Source organism: Episyrphus balteatus, chromosome 1, assembly GCF_945859705.1.
Source record: "Episyrphus balteatus chromosome 1, idEpiBalt1.1, whole genome shotgun sequence".
NCBI classification, from domain to species: Eukaryota; Metazoa; Arthropoda; class Insecta; order Diptera; family Syrphidae; genus Episyrphus; species Episyrphus balteatus.
This window is the reverse complement of record NC_079134.1, coordinates 158,739,226-158,761,905: the sequence shown is the minus strand read 5'-3', so window position 1 is coordinate 158,761,905 and position 22,680 is coordinate 158,739,226. Positions and strand designations below refer to the sequence as shown.

Here is a 22,680-nt window from a genome sequence, read left to right as displayed (position 1 = left end):
GTCAAACGATAAGTAAATCGTAAAGATTAACGAGTATCGTTGAAATAGAACGATTATCGTAGTACTTAATCGCGTTTGAACGATAACGAAGTAGTTTCAACGATAATCGTTTTACAAAATAGGGGTCTCTTGCAATTTTGTTTATCAGTTTGTATTTATCTTGAACTGCAGCCTTAACTACTGGATTTTTTGCAACTTGTTAGTTTTGAATTTTGTGAGATTCCCTAAAGACGAAATTAAAATTTTATTTTTAGGTCCAAAATTAACGGTACCTGCCGAATGACCAAAATAGAAAAGCTTGTTTTTTTTTCCTCAAAAACGATTTTGAGCCAAAGTAGAGGACTTCGGTACATAAAATCCTAGTATTAAATTCAAGAATATATTTTTTTGATAAACGGTACCTATCATTTCTTGGTATTTGACTCTCTCCTAATTGACTAAACTAATTTCAGCGAAAATTTTTATACAAGTCCGATTCAGTAGCTGTTTTTTTTAAATAAAAAAAAAACTTTTGGGTGATGATTTTGGATCAGGAAAATGGAGAAATTTATTTTTAACAAATAATAACAATGTATACCTACTATTCAATTGAAATTGTTTTTTTTTTTTTTTAATTAAAACTCAGGAATTTAAAAATTTAAATCTTTTACACATTGAATAGGTAAATACTTTTTTTTAAGTTATAAAATATGAACCACCCTGTTTAGAAATATTAAAAAAAAAAAATAATAATCAGAACATTCCATACATCAGCAGTTGGCTAAATAATTAAGTTGAAATTACGCTAGCAAAACTTAATTTCAACTCAGTCGCTAAAGTACTGTTCTACTGGTAAAAAGATCTAGTAATAAGTTAAATTGATATTTTGGTGTGACGTACATAAAGTCATTATTCTTTCTTAACAAAGCGTGACAAGTATAAAATTGAACTTATTTTTGGCAAGAATTAAATTAACATCATGTCGGCTTTAAATGTAAATGATATCTCTTTTGAAGAAAAGCAGTTATTTGTTCCCAGTTTGGATGAGGTTAAAACAGGTTAGTTTTGAGGTCATCGAAATCTTTACACCTTTCTCGAATGCAAATTCTAACAAGCGAATATTTTATATTTTAGCTTTCAAGAACAAATGTTTACTTTGGTTTGTTATCAATCAGAAACAGGATTGCAAAGTTGTGTTGTTTTTGTTTTGTTATGTAAAAGCTTTTTAAGTGGCTTTCTGAGTTCTGACAGATGTGAGCTTTGAGATAAAAACCAAATAGAAAATACAGTGAGGTGTAAAAAAATAATATTTAAAAAAAAAAATCAATTCGTATTCTAAAAAATTAACATTTTCTCTAAAATTATTTTAAGTTATTTGGACTTTTGAAATCATAGCTTAAGATATTTTCAAATTAGGGAAAATTAAAATACAACTGGTGGTCAAAATTTAAAATGAGCGTAAGGTAGTAGACAGAGACAGTCATATCGAACCGCCATTTTACATTAGACACGTACGACGTACCACAAAGAAAAATCTATCAGGCTTAAGAGATTTTTACAATTCTCAGCTTTCAATGTATTTGGCGGAGATTTCTGATACAAAAAATTCATGCATTCGTTTCTCAGAATTTTTTTGTTGGTGGTGCGGGCCTATATTAGGCGCGTCCCACAAAGAAAAAATCTCTGAGTTCTCAATATCATTTTGAAAGAGAGCAAAATAATTTTGTGGGACAAGTTTCTCCCATGCATCCATTCTTTTTTTCAAAACCAACACTTCAACTGCAACTTCACACAACTGCAACTTTTCTTCAAATAGGTATGAAATGGTGAAAAAATTATTTCATTATTCTTCAAATTTTCATTTTTCATTCATTTTCATTTTTCATGTTTTTAGAAAAAATCGAAAAGCCAGAGAAAGAAAACTGAAAAATGAGTCCAAAAAATTTTCGTCTCAGAAATCTCCGAAAAAAAGTGAACGTTCAGCGGTGATTTTTTGTCTTACTTAAAAAATCTCCGAGCCCTCAGTGATCTCTCTTGGTGGGACGCACCTATTGTTTTTGTTGTTTCTCAAAAACGCCTCTTGCGATTTTGATCAAAAAGTATGCAGCCCTATCGTGTGTTTCACGTGAATAAAATTCCTTTTTAAGTTCCGGGTGAAAAGTGGTTCACGTTTGAAAAATACCCCTTATTTTGAACTTTTCTCAATTACATTTTTGTAGCAAACAGGAAACTAGTTTAGAAAAAAATGTAAATTCCCTTGGGGTGAAACTCACGATAGCTTGATAGCTTTTAAAATTCCATTGATCAAATATATTTCTGTCGGAAATATTTCACGTGAAACTCAGGATAGGGGTGATTAGTTTGGTAATTAGTTTGGTGATGGTAGGTACCTGCATAGAAGGTTCTCTTTAGTTTCTGACTTTCTCCAAAATGAGTCTCCAAAGAATCAGGCATGTCAAACTTGCGGCCCGCGGACCGCATGCGGCCTACAACGAATAACTTTGCGGCCCTGTCCACATTTTTATTAATTTTGAGTTTTAGATTATAATTTAGACTTTATGTTCACAGCTTTCGACACACATGCACCTCCTTTTTTTCCAAATCAACAAATAAATAAATGACAAACCAAACAAAATAACAAATTTTATAAGATCTCGTGAACTAGGAAGTGAATATTCTGAGTTAACCTACAAACGCTTCTGGGGCTTGGAATTTTTTTTTAGTTTTTAATGATAAAAGTCTTTAAACCAGCATGTATTTCTATCTAAAATGGTTGCAGAGCTTATAATTCATAATACCTACCTAGATGTAGCAAAATATTTATCTGAATTAAACTCAAAACTGCAAGGAAAATTCATATTTGACGTATCAAAAATGGAAAATGGAGCAAAGCGATTTCTAATTTTACTCCGAAGTAAGTTCCAAATTCGTTGAAATGCCCGATTTCATAAGTATTTTTGTGCACTTGAAAACTGCCATATAAAATCATTTGCAAATTTCACAGTAGGTACCTGTCGATGCGAGCTGTTATTTCATACATTAAGAGGAATGAGTTACCTATAAAATCCTGAATGACTAACTTTGGTCTGAGAAAAAAATGGTAAATGAAAAAAAAAAAAAAATAGTTTCATCATTTTTGATGTTTTTTTTTGCAAAACTGTTTTACATATAAAAATTGTAGCTTAACATGTTCTGTGGCCCACACAAATTTTTATCTTGCTGTTTTGGCCTCTTGTAACCATTGAGTTTGACATTCCTAATGTACATCACTCAGAGAACGAAATATCGAGATAACTACTTTTAAAATAGTTAAGAAAATAGTTATTTGTGACTATTATAATAGTCAATCGAAGTACTCTTATCCTTTAAATAAACTATTAAATAGTTAATTTTAACTATAAAATAGTCAATTTTAACTATCAAAATAGTTATGTATATGTGACTATTTAAATAGTCAATAATGACTATTTAAAATAGTTATCCAGGTTTTAACTATTAAAATAATTAGTTTTTCTCTCTGGTGTACCTATATTGCCTGAATATAAATTAAAAACTAAAATTTCCAAATACTACATTTTTATAAAAAAATGAATTTTGTTTGTTTTAAAAATCAAATTTTCAAAAGTGATGTTGATTAACTACTCAAAAAAAATCAACTCGTTTTCGAAAATTTGATTTTTCAAAAATCAATATGTATTTCAATTTTTTTTTTTTCAAAAATCCAAAAATGTATGTACATATTTCTTCAAAATTTTATTTTTGATTTGTATTAAATTTATGTATATTATAAATGCTTTTGTATTAAAAAAAAATTGAAAAAACTGTTCTATGACAACTTTTGAGAAAATTTTACTTTTATAAAATTTAGTTCTAAAAAATCTTTTACAATCTTCAAAAACTACATACCAAGCATTGAATAATTACAATTCGTAATTATTCAATGATACAAAGTTTGAAGAGAGTCGATCCACCCGTTTAGGCTGTACCTTTTTATACAGTCAAAGATTCGAGTCACGCTGGGGGCCAATTCTGGTTCTGTGAATAAGTGAAACGAAAAGCTTTTCACCTTTTCAATCATAAATTTGATTCTCGTTCTGTGAAAAAATGAAAACAAACATCAAAATTATTCATATGAATATTTTTCTTTCACTAAATTATTCAATTGTGAATGTGTGCAGTCGAAACTTTGGAACATATTAAATGGATAATTTTTTGAAAAAAAAAGTAGAGGCAAGAGCGTAACAAAAAGTCAAAAGTGAGAATCCTTATTTTTATCAAAAGATAAGATAATAGAACTTGAAGTAAAAAATTTAGAGATGAAAGAAAAACGGTTAGAGATAAGGAAGGTTAGTATATAGGTTGCCTTAGAAAACCTCCAAAACACTTTGGCCAATTTGTTGAATGCAATAAAAGAATACATTTTTGTTTGAATTTGATATTTTTATTTAACTTTTTTTTAAATTTTTATCTAGAGAAATTTTTTCTTACAATTTGCTCTCGAATATTTCAACCTTCAACTAAAACATTGCACTCATTATTAAAATTTCCCCTTGTATGCATTTCCGTTTCATCTTGAAATTCATCCCGAAGAATATAACGTTTCCAAGGTGATTTTGATTTGGAACATCTCCAAATATAGGAATCTTGAGAAGTGCATTACCACTAAAAATCAAAGGATCTGCACCACATTATGATTTGCACATTTTTCGAATGTCCCCTTTTCTGCAGTAATAAACGTGTTCTATTTCTTTTCTTGGTGTTGCAATTTTGATGCGCGTACCGTCGATTAACCCTTTAACACCCGGGAAACCTGCGATGCCGAAAAACTTCCTTTTGATCTCAAAAAACTGTGCAGCTCTTGGGAATTTCACTTGTCGGTTTTTAATGCAATTCAATGCAATTGCAACCTATGTAATGCATGGAGAAACTGATGTTTGGGATCATGAAGATAAGTAATCCTGAACCACAGATCGTTGGAAGGGTCCTTGCGCTAAAAAGCAATGAACAAAGTACTTCAGTGTACGCTGGAAGTGCATGTATTCTTGATGATGATTTCGGAAGGATTTTTGTTGTTTCTTAAATTTCTTCTGATTAATCTTATGTTATTTCTAGAAGAGAAAATCTATTTGTATGGTATTACAGCACCAATTTACATCGTTACGTACCAAACCTTTGCATATTCCTCTGATTTGTTTGAATTAGAGTTCTAACATAAATTGAAGACAATTTTAATAAATGCAAATTGAAACAACAAAACAATTTAAAAATATTATTTTTCGTTTTGACATTTGAAACAATTCAAAATCACAATCCCAGTAGAAAAAAAATTCACCACAGTGAAAGTTTTTGAATTCAACACGTTGTTTTCATTAGCTGGACGAGAATCGCTTTTTCGTTTCAAATGAAACAAAAAAGTGAAAAGAATATGTGAAAGCGAAAATGAAAATTTTTTTTCGATTCACGTGTTCACAGAACCAGAATTGGCCCCCAGGAGTCCTAGGTTCGATTCCTAACGGTACGATTTTTTTTATTTTAAATAAAACTTTTATCTCCACTCGAAACCAAAATTTAGAATATAATCTAGTTCGCCGCTCAGGATTTCAATAAAAATGGAACAAAACTGAGCGGCTAAGTAGAGCAGCTCATGTAAGTTTCTCAACATTGAATCAACTTTGTTAAGTTGCTTTTTTTCTCCAAAGTAGGTGTATCTACTTTTTTGGAGCTCAAATTCATTCAAGCAGTTTATCTTTCCCTATGAAGAATACTAAAATTTTATGTTTTTTTTTTTTTTAATTTAATTAGTATAGAAAAAACCTTTAAAAACCAATCCTTCTTCCATTTCTCTTCACAGTCCTTGAAGGTGCTCTTTTAAAGAATTTTGATGATGTTCATGTTGAAGTAGTGGATTGCCCAAATCTATCAAAATCACCTTATGATTTGGTTGATACTGGTAAATTTAAAACTTAAACAATTTAACTGAACGAGACTATGTAACTTTTTATCTTTGAAAAACGTATTAGGTCTTTGTGGTTCTCCATCATTACTTGAAGTTGGTGGACCACCATTTTTGCTACCTCTTGTCCAAAGGAACAAAATATATGACCTTAAAAGCCTAATCAAAAAATGCTATCCCGATGCAAAATCTAGCATTTTAGCTATTGGTGCTGGAGCTGGTCCATTTCCTATTCGTGGAACCAACTGCGAAGGTATCTACAACATGAAGCTTGCAGCAAATGGAGATGTCATCAACAGCAGCTATACAGCTAAAGTTCATGGTCCAAATGAGGAATGTGTGTTGGAGAAAGTACCTCCAACAGAGACAAGAAGTGCACTTTTACTTAATCTGTTCCTCAGTCAAGGAAAACCTGGCAAAGTACTAAAAGTTGTGTGTCACAAACGCAAGGGAAAGGAGAATTTTGTGGAATGCATGCGTTTGGGTTTGGAGAAAAATTATGGTGAAAAATGTGTAGGTAAGTGAAAATGTAATATAGAACGTCACGAGAACAAGCCTCCGTGGCGCAATTGGCTAGCGCGTTCGGCTGTTAACCGAAAGGTTGGTGGTTCGAGCCCACCCGGGGGCGCAATATTTTTTTTTTTAAATTTCTATTTTATTTTTTCTTACTTTGAAGGAATGGGAGGAATATTTCTAATAAAGAATGGCCATGTTCATCAGCACGTTATGCGTGATTTTTCCAAGACCCCAATTCATACAGACGAAGATGTAAATAATTGGCTCAAGTTCTATAATATGCCTGCTCAATTGAATGCAGTTGGAACTTTAGTTACTCATGAAAATGTAAGTTTTTTAACTGAATTTTTGAGATTTTAAATATTATTTTTTTATTTTCAAATAAAGGATATGGACTTGCGTCTACAACATTTCCATAGTTTTTCATCGTCTAATTGGGGTGGTCATTATCATTATGATACAACACCAGATACTATAGAATACGAGGGTTACTTCAACATTGCTGAACGAATTATTCGAATTGATAAACCAACTGTAACACACAAAGTTGGCAGGGATTAGTTTGGAAATAATTTTTATTTTAAAATTAAAAAATGAAAATTATAATAATTAATTTAATTATTAAACTTTAATAATTTTTTTGTACATTAATAAATAATGAAATGAGTTTCTTTTGGAAAATTGTTTTATTTTTTTTTTTAATAATAGAAAAGAATAATAATTGTTAGCAAAAACAAAATGAATAAATGGCGCACAGTGGTGCTATTTTACTGGGAGAGCTAACAAAAATCTGTAAAATCTAAACTATCCAAAGGAATTAATTGAAATTTCACACACACTTTTCTACTGGGAAAAACTTCCTAGAATATTATTACTTTTGTTCCAACTTTTGATATGAATTCCACTTGAGTTCGTTTTTCTACTCTTCCTTAATTGCATGAAGTATCATAAGTCTCCACGTCTTAAAGCTTAAGTTATAATATGTTGTACCTTACCTACCTACATACTTCAAAAATCGAATTCGTGCATGCCAGTGATGACATTCCTGGAACAGGAGCTTCTTCATTCAGGATATCAGATTGCAACTTGAATAAGTCATTCTGTGAAGGTTAAGCTCCAAAATTATGAGCTACTTTTCCATCTATCACAGTCAAATAAAGACGGTGTCTAACTTTGACAACATGGATTCTAAAAGTGATTGATCTCTCTTCCAGTTCTTGAATTTCATATTCTACTCGTTTTTGTTTTCTGGCATGATGTCAATTGATGAAAATACGTTAATGAAGAAATTATGTACATAAATATTTCAAAACTTAGATAGGGTACCTAAATTTTGAGCTCGCATATTCCATGATTATCAAAAATTTGGGAAAACATAGAATAATTGTAAAATATCTACAAAAAAATAAATGAAACAAATCCATACTTGAAATTTCATTTTTACCGACTTCCAAAAAGGATTTTGATAATTCTTTTTGTATTGAAAAGCTGGTGTCCGCAGTGTGGTCCCATTTCAATTTCGTCCGGTTTTAGCTATATAAACTATGAGAAAAACCATAAGATGGAAGTCGGTTTTGTTTTTTTTTTTTTTGCCAAAAATGGTTATTTGCATTTATTTCCTCAAAATCACAACCATAAAGAAGGTAATAGCTCAAAAAGCAGCGTTTTTTGTCTTCGGTATCTTCATTCGTTTTTGTAACGAAATACGTAATGCATTCGTGTTCTACAGAAAAGTTTTAGAATATCTAAAATACTAATGGCAGTATTTAAAAAATTCGATAAATATTTAAAAAAAAGATTTAATGCACAAATTTTGCATATAATTTTTTTTTCAATGCAGAATTTTTTTTATTTGCAACAACAATTTTACTTTCGATGCAAACTTTTTCAGTTGCAATAACATTTTTTTTTTCAAAATTTTTTTCAGTTGCAATAATGCATTTTTTTCTCAATTGATATTTTTACAACTCTGTAATCGACTCGTGTGAACGTAAGCCGCAGGTGACTAAAATAGAAATATCCATGGAAGAATACTATTCGACTTGAGCCATGCGACATATTAGCCCCGTTCCATTGGAGGCGGTAGTTTGCTCATGAGTAGATCTAGTACTAGAATTAACAAATGAGATAGGAATGTGTAGTTGTTGTACTAGATTTCATACTCACGAGTAAACTACCACCTCCAATGGAACAGGGCTATTGTACTGCTAAAATCGACTCGTGAACCCAACTAACAATTTTACTTCTATAAAGCTTTATAGAAGCAAATGAAGCATGTATAAAGCTTTACAGAAGCAAAATTGTTAGTCGGGAAAAGTCGGCATAAGTTTTTGGAGGTAAGTTTTTGGAGATTTTCCGTGAGAATTTTTGTCTTTAATTTGTTCTCACATTTTCACGAAAACACGACTATTATACAAAAAATAATATCAATTTGTTTTAAGGTAAGTACTTTTGAAATCGCCCATATCGCTTTACTGTAAAATAAATTCAGCTTGTATGAGCTGCGAGCTAACAGAATGGTAGTCTAGTCAAATCGTTGATAAATTTTACCATAGAATTCTATGCAATACAAATTTATTATTAGTAATGTTAATAGCTGCGTTCCTTTGGGAACAATCGTTATCACTTCTTTCAAATTCTTATACCTACTCTTATATTCCAACATAATACGAAAGTATCAGCAAACCGTTATCAATAATCGTTCTAGATTATGTTTCGGTTAATTTAAGAATTTTCGCATCAGATACGTTCCAGGGTTCAAATAACAACAATCAAACAAAAGAAAGCTAAACAAATGAAGATAATAACAAATTAAGCTATCTAATCAATGAGGTTAACATAAATAATTTATTTTAATTTCAACATTTTAGGTAACTCATATACCTATTATTTCACCAAGATATGATGACGTCTTTTCTTGAATGTTTAGGTATTTGCGAAAGTTCTTAACTTCAAAATAGCGATATGTCTTTGCGATTTTACTATCAATTAACATGCTTTTTAATCGACCACTTCCACTTTAGCGAAATCGCAAAAATAATTGTATAAAGTTATTGTTTGAAAGCGGCCTATTACGACTTGACCGGTTTTAAGATTTAACAGAATCTATCATGTTATGTGTTATGAAGGTTATTAAAACCCCCAAGATTAGATTGGTATACAGAAATATTATGTATATTGGGTCCATCAAAGGTAAAACTGATAAGCCTTTTCCATGGTAGTGGGTATTGTGTGTTTATTTGTTTATTTTTGGTAAACCAGGATCGATAAGGTTTGAAGATAAATGTTATTTTCTAGAGGTATATTGCCGAATAATTTGTTTATTAGATCTTAGTATAATATTTCACTCCGATGTGTTATTCGGTTATAGAATTTCGAACAATAAAATATAAAAACCACCAAAATTTTATTGTTTTATCTTAAATTCATGATTTGACAATTTGTGGATATTGAATACCAAAGTCACTTCTTTAATACTCCTTTAATACTTTACATTTTTAAGTAAGAGCGAGAACTCAGAACAGGAATAGAAAATGGTATTTTCCACCAAAGTAACTATCAAACCTGGCACTGTAATTGGAGGTGAAGATATTCTTCCAAATGGTAATCGTTATCACTTCTTTAAAGGAATTCCCTTTGCAGAGCCTCCTCTAGGAGAATTAAGATTTAAAGTAAGTAAGACTTTTGTTTGTCAACGTTTTTGTTTTTCCTAATGTCTATATTGATTGATTTTATTAATAAATTAGGCTCCAGTACCACTGGAAAAGTTTTCTGTCCCAGAGCTTGAATGCATTAAAGAAGGCCCGAACTCAGTCCAGCAGGATAGGGTCACAGGCAAGCCGTTTATCGGTTCTGAAGATTGCCTCTACCTAAATGTATTCACACCGGAATGTGAATCAAACAAACCCTTACCAGTGATGTTATACATCCATGGAGGTGGATTTAATACTGGAAATGGCAATAGCGACAAGTAAGGATTTTTCTTTACAAAATTTCACGAGTTAAAAAAAACTTCTTCCTAAATTTAAGACACAATCCACTTTACTTGTTACAAGAAGGAGTAGTTGTAGTCACATTCAACTATCGGCTAGGTGTTCTTGGATGTCTTTCTCTTCCTGAAGCGGGAATACCAGGCAATGCTGGTATGAAGGATCAGGTCAGAACTAAAATTTTGGGAGAGTAAAGCTCTATAAAACTTGCATAATTTTATCCTTAACAGGTTCTAGCCATGAATTGGGTTCAAGAAAACATAGCTCAATTTAACGGTGATCCAACTAATGTTACACTCTTTGGTCATAGCACTGGTAGTGTGTGTGTTCACATGCATTTATTCACAGCCAATTGTGGAAAGTTGTTTCACAGAGGTATCATGCAAAGTGGCGTTTCTATAATGCCTTCAATGCTGGATGAAGATGGAGTTGGTCAAACGAGACATTTAGCTAAATTAGTAGGTTGCACTTCAGACGATAGATCTAGTACTAGAATTAACAAATGAGATAGGAATGTGTAGTTGTTGTACTAGATTTCATACTCACGAGTAAACTACCACCTCCAATGGAACAGGGCTATTGTACTGCTAAAATCGACTCGTGAACCCAACTAACAATTTTACTTCTATAAAGCTTTATAGAAGCAAATGAAGCATGTATAAAGCTTTACAGAAGCAAAATTGTTAGTCGGGAAAAGTCGGCATAAGTTTTTGGAGGTAAGTTTTTGGAGATTTTCCGTGAGAATTTTTGTCTTTAATTTGTTCTCACATTTTCACGAAAACACGACTATTATACAAAAAATAATATCAATTTGTTTTAAGGTAAGTACTTTTGAAATCGCCCATATCGCTTTACTGTAAAATAAATTCAGCTTGTATGAGCTGCGAGCTAACAGAATGGTAGTCTAGTCAAATCGTTGATAAATTTTACCATAGAATTCTATGCAATACAAATTTATTATTAGTAATGTTAATAGCTGCGTTCCTTTGGGAACAATCGTTATCACTTCTTTCAAATTCTTATACCTACTCTTATATTCCAACATAATACGAAAGTATCAGCAAACCGTTATCAATAATCGTTCTAGATTATGTTTCGGTTAATTTAAGAATTTTCGCATCAGATACGTTCCAGGGTTCAAATAACAACAATCAAACAAAAGAAAGCTAAACAAATGAAGATAATAACAAATTAAGCTATCTAATCAATGAGGTTAACATAAATAATTTATTTTAATTTCAACATTTTAGGTAACTCATATACCTATTATTTCACCAAGATATGATGACGTCTTTTCTTGAATGTTTAGGTATTTGCGAAAGTTCTTAACTTCAAAATAGCGATATGTCTTTGCGATTTTACTATCAATTAACATGCTTTTTAATCGACCACTTCCACTTTAGCGAAATCGCAAAAATAATTGTATAAAGTTATTGTTTGAAAGCGGCCTATTACGACTTGACCGGTTTTAAGATTTAACAGAATCTATCATGTTATGTGTTATGAAGGTTATTAAAACCCCCAAGATTAGATTGGTATACAGAAATATTATGTATATTGGGTCCATCAAAGGTAAAACTGATAAGCCTTTTCCATGGTAGTGGGTATTGTGTGTTTATTTGTTTATTTTTGGTAAACCAGGATCGATAAGGTTTGAAGATAAATGTTATTTTCTAGAGGTATATTGCCGAATAATTTGTTTATTAGATCTTAGTATAATATTTCACTCCGATGTGTTATTCGGTTATAGAATTTCGAACAATAAAATATAAAAACCACCAAAATTTTATTGTTTTATCTTAAATTCATGATTTGACAATTTGTGGATATTGAATACCAAAGTCACTTCTTTAATACTCCTTTAATACTTTACATTTTTAAGTAAGAGCGAGAACTCAGAACAGGAATAGAAAATGGTATTTTCCACCAAAGTAACTATCAAACCTGGCACTGTAATTGGAGGTGAAGATATTCTTCCAAATGGTAATCGTTATCACTTCTTTAAAGGAATTCCCTTTGCAGAGCCTCCTCTAGGAGAATTAAGATTTAAAGTAAGTAAGACTTTTGTTTGTCAACGTTTTTGTTTTTCCTAATGTCTATATTGATTGATTTTATTAATAAATTAGGCTCCAGTACCACTGGAAAAGTTTTCTGTCCCAGAGCTTGAATGCATTAAAGAAGGCCCGAACTCAGTCCAGCAGGATAGGGTCACAGGCAAGCCGTTTATCGGTTCTGAAGATTGCCTCTACCTAAATGTATTCACACCGGAATGTGAATCAAACAAACCCTTACCAGTGATGTTATACATCCATGGAGGTGGATTTAATACTGGAAATGGCAATAGCGACAAGTAAGGATTTTTCTTTACAAAATTTCACGAGTTAAAAAAAACTTCTTCCTAAATTTAAGACACAATCCACTTTACTTGTTACAAGAAGGAGTAGTTGTAGTCACATTCAACTATCGGCTAGGTGTTCTTGGATGTCTTTCTCTTCCTGAAGCGGGAATACCAGGCAATGCTGGTATGAAGGATCAGGTCAGAACTAAAATTTTGGGAGAGTAAAGCTCTATAAAACTTGCATAATTTTATCCTTAACAGGTTCTAGCCATGAATTGGGTTCAAGAAAACATAGCTCAATTTAACGGTGATCCAACTAATGTTACACTCTTTGGTCATAGCACTGGTAGTGTGTGTGTTCACATGCATTTATTCACAGCCAATTGTGGAAAGTTGTTTCACAGAGGTATCATGCAAAGTGGCGTTTCTATAATGCCTTCAATGCTGGATGAAGATGGAGTTGGTCAAACGAGACATTTAGCTAAATTAGTAGGTTGCACTTCAGACGATGCGAATGATATATTGAAATACTTGCAAAACTTTGAAAATTTGGAAGAGTTTGTTAAGCCTTTGATTCGTGATGGTATGCCTGTTTTGCATGCTACAGTTCCCACAAAACCGGTTATTGAAGCTGAAAGTCCAGAAGCAGTAATTACAAAATCTTTCTTTGAGGCAATTTGTCAGCCAGATTTTGTTAAAGTTCCTGTATTAATGGGCTACACCAGTGTCGAAGGATTAGGATATCTTTCGAGATACAAAGAAGATTTGAGTGATTTTGAAAATGACTTTTGTGAGTTTGTCCCTCCGGAGTTAAATCTACCATTGGAAGACCCAAAAAGAATTGAGATAGCTAATTCAATAAAAGAATTTTACTTTAAAGGTGAAAAAATTGATGAAAAAATGATTTATCAATTAGGTCATTTGATTGGTGATTATCAATTTTCTTCGTGTATTCGACAAGCTGCTAAATGTCATACTCGATTCCAACATAAATCACCTTTGTATTTTTATCGATTTGATTTTGATGGTCAATTGAATTTATATAAAATTAAATATAAAGTTACACATTTAAAAGGTGCTTCGCATGTAGATGATTTATGTCATGTTTTTCAAATGGAATTTGGACCTCCAGAACCATGGGAGGAAGAAGCACATAAAATGGTTGTGACATTTAGCAAATTGTGGACGAATTTTGCAAAATACAGTAATCCAACTCCAACAATTGATAAGGAAACTGGTGGATGTATTTGGGAACCTGTGCCGAAATGTGACAGCTGGGAAAACATGACCATCAAAACACTGATATTGGATAAGGAAATAAGAATGATGGACAACCCGGATGAAGATCGATTGGCATTTTGGAGGGACCTTAAAAAGTACCATCTTTAAAAAAATATGGAAGACAATTAGTTTTGTTTGTGTTAAGTGTTTATGTTAAAAAAAAGCAACCCGAAAATATAAATTACATTTTAATAACATGGTTTGCTTTGCATAAAGGATCTCTTGCCTCGCACTGAGAAAGTCACAATTATTGAAAATGATCATACATCATAAATCATAAAAAAACACAATTGTCTGTATAGCCGATTAACGGACGATAATTTTTCATTGTATCGTCCTAAGAAAACAGATTTTCTGCTTTAGATAAAAAAAAATTACTTGAAAATTACATGAAAGCAAAAAACAAAAGAGTTAAAATAGTATTGGTTTGTCTTGGGATTCGAACCCTAAACATCTGGTGCATAAAAAAAAAATTGCTTTGCATGCAGCTAGTGTTCATCGATTTATAAGACGTTTTCACACAAAACAAAAATAAACGAAGTTGAAATATGTTCAACTTTTGAGCGAAGCAGTGAGCGACTGCAAATCAAAACGCTCTCCTGAAAAGTTTCAAAAAGTGACTTATGCTGTTATAACTTTTTGCCAAAGATTTAAGTTACTGAGCGACAAGCGGCGCATTCTGTTCAGCCCTTAAGCACACTCTAGCTCTATCACAAAAGTAAGCACACAAATGTATTCCATTTTTTTCTTTACTTCAAAAATTGTTTGAAATCGCTTGAAGTCGGTTTGAATACGAACCGAAATTTCAATCACTTTATTCCCAGAACAGAACAAAGAAAAAACGTATTCATATTTTCTTAACATCTAAGAAAAAGTCATGATTAAAAAAAAAAGAAGTTGCCTCCTGTGAGGATTGAACTCACGACCCCTGGTTTACAAGACCAGTGCTCTGCCACTGAGCTAAAGAGGCCTTGTTGACAACTAATGTTCAAAGAACAATAAAAAAAATTATCTCTAGAATATTGTTTGGTTAAACAGCACGGTGGTGGTGGTATTTATAAATACAAAAATTCCTTTCAAATTAGGGTGTGTAATAATAGGGTGTGTAGGAATCAAACAAAGTCAGTGGTACATTTTTTATTTGTAAGAAAGAATATTAACTGGCGTAACAATTTATCAATATTTCAATTTTTTCAACATTTTATTACCTGTACCCATTTATGCTCTGATTCTAATTTCTGTTGGTTTGCAAGAAAGCATGGAAATGTGTTTTGATACATATTTCAAATAAATTCGTTGGCATTAAAAGCTGTTTTCAAATATTATTAGGTTAACTTTTGTGTGGTTTATTTGTTATCAAATAAACCATTCTTGCAATTGAACAAAATTAAAGGAACATTTTTTTGATGATGATGCAAAGCAATTAATTCTTTATAAAGCATTTATTTATTTACAAAAGTAAATCTAAGAAAGCTAATTAGTATTCCTAAAGCTATTTTCCGGATATCAAATTTTCACTTTAAGAATGATTATAATGTATTGTTGCTCAGACAAGAAGATATAAAAATATCGAACTTCATGTCCCACAATCAATTCATGAATTGATAAGACTAATGATAAGATGAAGATGGTTCGAAATTTATTGAAAATGATTTGCCAAAATTATCAAAATTTTTTTTCTTTCTATGATAAGATTTTAATTGACGAGGGAATGATAAAGTAACTGCTTTGGGCATCATTTCTTAAGTAATTTATTAATCGCTAGAAACCCCGTTCGTTTTGAATTTAAGGGGTAAGGTAAATTATTTGCAGAAGCGATGCTCCAAAAATGCAATTTTGTGCCTTAAGACCTTATTGCCTAACGATAAATTTTTTAAAGTTTCGAATAGAATTTCACCAGCCCTAATCTTAACTGGGACGTTTTTTTTTCAACATCAGCAAAAGGTCAAAAAAAGCCAATTGTATACCTAAAACCGTCATTCGCAGTGAAGTGAAAGAGGATATTTTTCAAAACAAATTAAAAATCTCCTACAAAATGCCGACAGCAGAATTCGATAAACCTGCTTGTCCCACCCTAGAATTTCTTTTTTCGTATTGAATGTAAATAATCTTAAAGAAATTAACTCAATCTTTCCACTGTCACCCCCAATAATGAAATTATCAAATTCGACAAGTTTTTGCTTTGTCGGTTTGATTATTCTGAAATCTCTAGAATCAAAGATTCGAAAGCGAAATTAACTTTCGAGTGCTTATCAAATCGAAGATAAAAAACTTATTAGTGGCTAGGAAAATGAAGAGATAGTTACTTATATTGTCCAAATTGTTTTTGAGCTCTTTTAGTTCAACATTTGATTCTAAGGTTTTCGGTTGTGAAAATAAATGTTTTAAAATTAATTTCTTCTTCTAATTTTTGATTTAAATCAAGCAGTGTCATCGAAATTAATTAATAAATAAGAAGTTATCTATTAAAAGTCGGTAACGTCTAATTTGTAAAGACTATTTCAGATGTTTTAAGTAACAAAACGCCTTGGACACTTTTTGTCACAGTGAAAATCGTGAAACCTTCAGTGAGAAGGATACAAATGTCCTTGTTTATTAAGGATTAATTACACTGATCAACAATATTTAACTTTTGTTTTGAAAAAAGAACTAAAATGTATACATTTCTGAAGATTTTACTCAAAAATTCAGAAAAAATTTGATTGGCCTCCGGATTTGAAGTATGTAAAATGAAGTTATAAAAGGCAAACAAGCTTTTTTTATCGGTCATATTTCAAAAACAGAGGCTTATAAAATATTTCTGATCATATCGGATTCGAGTTTAATACCCCTAAGGAACCATTTGTACAAAAGTGGTTTAGCCTTGATTCAGGAATTTAACCAGACGATTTTATCAGATTAGCTGTGGTTTAACTTCGGTTCAAGCATGGATTGGCTATTTTAACATATACTGACCTTGAACCACTCTTAAACTCAGATTTTGAACCACGGATTAAATATTTGTACAACTGGCATTAAAACCTTCAGAAAACTTAATTTTGGTTCTTGTAGAAAAATCTTGTTGACCAGTGTTATCGCCTTTCTAGATAACGAAAATCTTATCAAAACCATTCTAGCTACTTGTTCCAAAATGGTATTTTCCAAAAAAGTCACTATCAAACCTGGCACTGTGATTGGCGGTGAAGATATTCTTCCAAATGGCAATCGATATCACTACTTTCAGGGAATTCCGTTTGCAGTTCCTCCACTTGGAGAATTAAGATTCAAAGTGAGTTATTTATTTGTTTACCTCATAACAATTAAATCAAAGTACCTATATACTTTAATTGACACTGTTATAGGCTCCCGTGCCGCTTGAAAAGTTTTCCGTCCCAGAGCTTGAATGCGTTGCGGAAGGTCCAGTCTCCATCCAGCGGAGCTTAGATCCAGCCTTACCATTTATCGGATCTGAAGATTGTCTTTATCTAAATGTATTCACACCTGAAACGAAATCAAACAAACCTTTACCAGTGATGTTATTCATTCATGGTGGTGGATTTGTCGGGGGCAATGGCAATTCCGATAAGTAATGTTTTTACTTAAAAATTAAATGACCGCGAGTATGTTAAAAATCCCTTAAATTTCAGACATAATCCACTTTACTTATTACAAGAAGATGTAGTTGTAGTCACATTCAACTATCGGCTAGGAGTCCTTGGATATCTATCTCTTCCTGAAGTGGGAATACCTGGCAGTGCCGGTATGAAAGATCAGGTTCGAAGAAATACACTTATAATTTCGAAGAGTCTAATATTATAACACTTAAATATTTCTAAAAAAGGTTCTTGCCATGAAATGGGTGAAAGAAAACATTTCCCAGTTTAACGGTGATCCAACAAATGTTACACTTTTTGGCCATAGCACTGGTTCAGCATGTGTTCATATGCATTTGCTATCTAAGAATTCGAGAAAGTTCTTTAACAGAGTTATAATGCAAAGTGGAGTATCGATTATGACTGCAATGACGGATTCAGATGGACCTGGAAAAGCTAGACATCTAGCTAAACTAGTTGGTTGTAATTCAGATGATCCAAATGAAATTTTAAAGTTTCTACAAAACTACAACAATTTTGAGGATTTCATTAAGCCATTGATACCGAAAGGTACTCAATTTGTAGATGCTCCAATTCCATCAAGACCAGTTATAGAAGAAGAAAGTCCAGAAGCTGTGTTAACAAAAAATATTCTGGAGGTTATGAGTGATCCAAATTCAGGAATTAATCATCCTGTTCTAATGGGTTATACTGATGCAGAAGGAATGGCAAGGATTTCACAATGTGGTGAAAATTTAAAAGATTTTCACAATGATTTCTGTCAATTTATCCCTCCGGAGTCAAATTTACCATTGGATGACCCAAAGGCTATCGAATTGGCTAATTCAATAAAAGAATTTTACTTTAAAGGCAACAAAATTGACGATAGTATGACATATCCATTGATTGATTTGTTTAGTGATAGTTTATTTACTTCATATATTCGACAAACTGCAGAATTTCATACCAGATTTCTACATGAGTCTCCATTGTATTTTTACCGATTTGATTTCGATGGGCAACTGAATTTGTATAAGAATAAATACAATGTTGAACATTTGAAAGGTGCTTCTCATGTTGATGATCTTTGTCATGTTTTCCAAATGAAATTTAGTCCACCAAAACCATGGGAGGAAGAAGCTCAAAAAATGGTTGTGACTTTGTGCAAATTGTGGACAAATTTTGCAAAGTATAATAATCCAACTCCAACAATAGATCAACAATTTGGTGGTTGTATTTGGGAACCTGTGCCGAAATGTGACAGTTGGGAAAACATGACCATCAAAACTTTTATCATTGATAAGGAAATAAGGATGATGGACAATCCTGATGAAGAACGAATGACATTTTGGAGGAACCTCAAAAACTGGAATAAATTTTAATAATATTTATACATTTTTTAACATCGCTGTTTTTATGTGAAATCTATTATATATAATTAAAGTTAAAAATTTTGATGTATGTAATGTGAGAATAACGATTAAATAAATTATAAAAACCTTTTTACCATGGTACTTCCGATTTTATTTGTTTTCACTTCTGAAAGAACATTATTCCTAAGCCAGAAAAAAATTCAATTTATGGATTAATAAAGTGTTCCAATGAAGACATAACTAAGAAAACTTTCAGTTAATAGGGGAATTAGCTTTAACTCAAAATTTCGCATTGATAACCCTGGTATAACCTATGTCAAGTTAGCCAAACGTTGAGGCTAGGGACACACATGCGATGTTGGCGCCATTATTTTTACTTCGTAAAAATGGATTCAATGCCTGTGAATTCACACACATGCTTCGAAGAAATAGCATCGATTAAAAATTCTAAAATTGTCCCCATAGGCATTGAAATCGTCGTGAACCCTGGGGGTCTATTACGTAATACGAAACGAGCGGCAAATCAACGATACTGAAGTAAACGATAGTCACGACAAAGAGCGATTAAGTAAAACCAGAAAGTCGTTTGGCTAAACTAAACCGAAAAGAATATTTTTTTGAGGCTCACATGAATTCTACCAGCAAACGCAATAATATTATGACAGCTAAACGAAAACGAAAATTAAACGATAGTTAAATGGCAGTCGTAAAGATAAACGAGTATCGTTGAAGCAAAACGATTATCGTAATACGTAGTCGCATTTCAACGAAAAAGAAGTAGTTTCAACGATAATCGTTTTACAAAATAGAGCCCCTATTTAGTAAAACAATTTCATCGAAGTTAACGTCTTGCTTAGGACTAACTAGTTACCAATTGGTAACTAGTTAGTCCTCACTTAAGAGTAAAATTAACCAAAGATCCTGTGAAACAAAACCCCTTTCGTTGAATATTAATAGTCTATGTATATCCACTTAATAAATAAAAAACTTCATTACGTTAATTTAGTTTAAATGTTTATTTTAAGTGCAAGTAATTTATTTATCAATGAGTTTAGAGCTGCAGTACAGAGACCATCATCTAAAAATTCACCTTCATCATTTTCAGCACAGTCTGGGTTTGAAAGAATACTTGGGTCTTGCTTACCAAGCAAACCCAAGCAAAGTCGAATATTAATGTCGCCTGCTTCATTCTTCTTACAAGGTGAATTATCTCCAACAATTGAATTTCCACCAAGAAGTGAAATAGCAGTTACTGAAGAAACAGCAATGACTGCCACTAGAGCAATGCACATCAGTTTGAATGGAAACATTTTTTAATAAATTTATTTTACTGTAGTAGTAGAATGTAGAAACCGAAAACTTCTATTATGAAAGTAGAACTAATGATTCTTAAATAATTTCTTCACCTTTTATACCAGAAAATCTTCAAATTTATCTCAAATGATTGTGACAAAAATGTAGGTTAACTAAATATAATAAAGCTTAAACAAACATATAAATAATAATTTACACATAATTTGTTTATATTGCAAATTTATTTCATTAAAAATGGTAAATATAAAAACATAACCGTAAGCATCTTTAATGAACTTAAAACATTTTCAAGTTCTTATCATTTATAGTTTTGTTCAAATAAAATATTTTAGTACGTTGACAGTTGACTTAACATACTTTTAATCTGTTCCTTGTTTGTTTTTGTCCAAATTATAAATAAATCCAAAAATATTGTTGGTTAAAGTTCTTTATACTTATAAACATCATTCTTTATATATTTCCATATTACCATAGAAAAACGATCCTAGGAACTCTGGTGGTAACTTGAAAAAGCAGAATTTGTATAAAATAAACACACTGAGCCCCTTCTCAAAATATGGGTGACTTGAACTAATACTAGATTCGCCTTCATGATAGTACTATAGAAATTAGGCTGTGCCATTTTGAGGCAACTTTCGTTTTTGAAATAAAAAACAGGCTCAATATTTTCGAAAATATGAAGCAAATAGTCTCTCAAAGGCCTCAGTTATAGCTATCATTAAAATCCATCAGTAAAAATTTGAAACATCAGGAATCTAAAATGTTTTACTGATGAGCGTTTATAGCAATCAGTAAATTTACGTCATTAAATTAAATGTTTATTTGACATTCGCGCCTCAAGCAATTTTTTTACTGTTGACTTCATCAGTAATTTTTTTAATGATGGCACCGGAACAGTAAAAAAATGGAACGTCATCAGTAAAACGAAATGAATTTTGTTTGGCATTTGGCAGTCAGCTGTTCAGTAAAATGAAATTTGATCAGTACAATTTATAAAATGAATTTGTGTATAAAATTTAACACAAAATGCATTGATTCTTTTTGAAAAAATTAATGGAAATATGTTTTCAATTTATTTCATCAAAATTTTCCACAAAATATAAGATTAAAGTATTCAAAATAGCAAAACAAAATTTTACTGATGGATTTTACTGATAGCTATAACTGACCCAAAATTTTCTATTTTCCATATAAATAACATGGGAAAAAATAATTTTTTTTAAATTTTTGTAACTTTACAATAAGACATCCCTACTAACAATTTTGCTTCTGTAATGCTTTACAGAAGCATCAATTGCATCTGTTAAGCTTTATAGAACCAAAATTTTTTGTCGGGATTGTAAAAAATTGAGCGCTCTACAAAATATCTCTTATAAATTTTTTCATAGAGTGAGCCCATTTGAAGTTATTCAAACTTAAAATTCAAAATATATGAAATTATGACTTTTTTGGATAAACTATACCTAGACTGATTAAAAAAAAAAATATTTTTTTTGTTCATAGTTATATCGAAAATATTGTTGGAAATATTTTTTGATTTATTTATAATTTGGACAAAAACAAACAAGGAACAGATTAAAAGTATGTTAAGTCAACTGTCAACGTACTAAAATATTTTATTTAAACAAATCTATAAATGATAAGAACTTGAAAATTTAGTTTATTTATAAAAGATGCTTACGTATGTTATGTTTTTATATTTACCATTTTTAATGAAATAAATTTGCAATATAAATAAATTATGTGCTTTATTATATTTAGTTAACCTACATTTTTGTTATATTCATTTGAGATAAATTTGAAGATTTTCTGGTATAAAAAGTGAAGAAATTATTTGAGAATCATTAGTTCTACTTTCATAATAGAAGTTTTCTGTTTCTACTTTCTACTACTACAGTAAAATAAATTTATTGAAAAATGTTTTCATTCAAACTGATGTGCATTGCTCTAGTGGCAGTCATTGCTGTTTCTTCAGTAACTGCTATTTCACTTCTTGGTGGAAATTCAATTGTTGAAGATAATTCACCTTGTAAGAAGAATCACAACAAAAACATTACTGTTAAAAAAAAGAGCCAAGTTCTCCTATGTTGAAATTATGCTGGCACAAAAAGTACTGAGATGTAAAAGTGTACCAAGTTCTAAAGTTTGGGTTCAAATTCGTATCAATAAAATTTTGATTGTTCTCTTGACAATTTTTCTTAATTATCGATTTTTAAAGTTATTTCAAAAATTGCCAAGTAAACAATCAAAATTTTATTGATACGAATTTGAACCCAAACTTTAGAACTTGGTACACTTTTACATCTCAGTACTTTTTGTGCCAGCATAATTTCAACATAGGAGAACTTGGCTCTTTTTTTTAACA

General features: G+C 31.2%; 3 protein-coding genes and 2 non-coding genes across 6 annotated transcripts; 4 read left to right on the top strand and 1 right to left on the bottom strand.

Annotated features, from left to right (window-relative positions):
• The first annotated feature begins 878 nt into the window (after positions 1-878).
• Positions 879-7,129, top strand: LOC129906606 (ester hydrolase C11orf54 homolog). The gene is made up of 5 exons (XM_055982421.1): positions 879-1,037; positions 5,831-5,929; positions 6,000-6,449; positions 6,609-6,775; positions 6,836-7,129. The coding sequence occupies exons 1-5, from the start codon at positions 959-961 to the stop codon at positions 7,007-7,009; spliced, it is 969 nt and encodes a 322-aa protein (XP_055838396.1). The 5' UTR covers positions 879-958; the 3' UTR covers positions 7,010-7,129.
• Positions 6,487-6,560, top strand: Trnan-guu (transfer RNA asparagine (anticodon GUU)). Its single transcript has one exon. It is a non-coding gene; the product is annotated as a tRNA-Asn (tRNA).
• Positions 7,130-9,808: 2,679 nt separating the features above from the next.
• LOC129911620 (esterase B1-like) lies at positions 9,809-14,168 on the top strand. Its single transcript, XM_055989476.1, has 8 exons — positions 9,809-10,119; positions 10,195-10,418; positions 10,478-10,604; positions 10,668-10,895; positions 12,348-12,488; positions 12,564-12,787; positions 12,847-12,973; positions 13,037-14,168. Exons 1-8 carry the CDS (start codon positions 9,982-9,984, stop codon positions 14,162-14,164), a joined length of 2,337 nt encoding a protein of 778 aa, XP_055845451.1. The 5' UTR covers positions 9,809-9,981; the 3' UTR covers positions 14,165-14,168.
• A 786-nt stretch (positions 14,169-14,954) lies between these two features.
• On the bottom strand, positions 14,955-15,026 carry Trnat-ugu (transfer RNA threonine (anticodon UGU)). The gene has a single exon. It is a non-coding gene; the product is annotated as a tRNA-Thr (tRNA).
• A 1,609-nt stretch (positions 15,027-16,635) lies between these two features.
• Positions 16,636-19,077, top strand: LOC129905770 (juvenile hormone esterase-like). Of its 2 annotated transcripts, XM_055981337.1 has the most exons (5): positions 16,636-16,712; positions 17,173-17,324; positions 17,398-17,621; positions 17,683-17,809; positions 17,877-19,077. In XM_055981337.1, the coding sequence occupies exons 2-5, from the start codon at positions 17,187-17,189 to the stop codon at positions 19,008-19,010; spliced, it is 1,623 nt and encodes a 540-aa protein (XP_055837312.1). In that variant the 5' UTR covers positions 16,636-16,712; positions 17,173-17,186; the 3' UTR covers positions 19,011-19,077. The 2 variants fall into 2 exon arrangements, with proteins under 2 accessions (XP_055837312.1, XP_055837313.1); XM_055981338.1 differs by lacking the exon at positions 16,636-16,712 and having other exon boundaries at positions 17,167-17,324.
• The last annotated feature ends 3,603 nt before the right edge of the window (positions 19,078-22,680 follow it).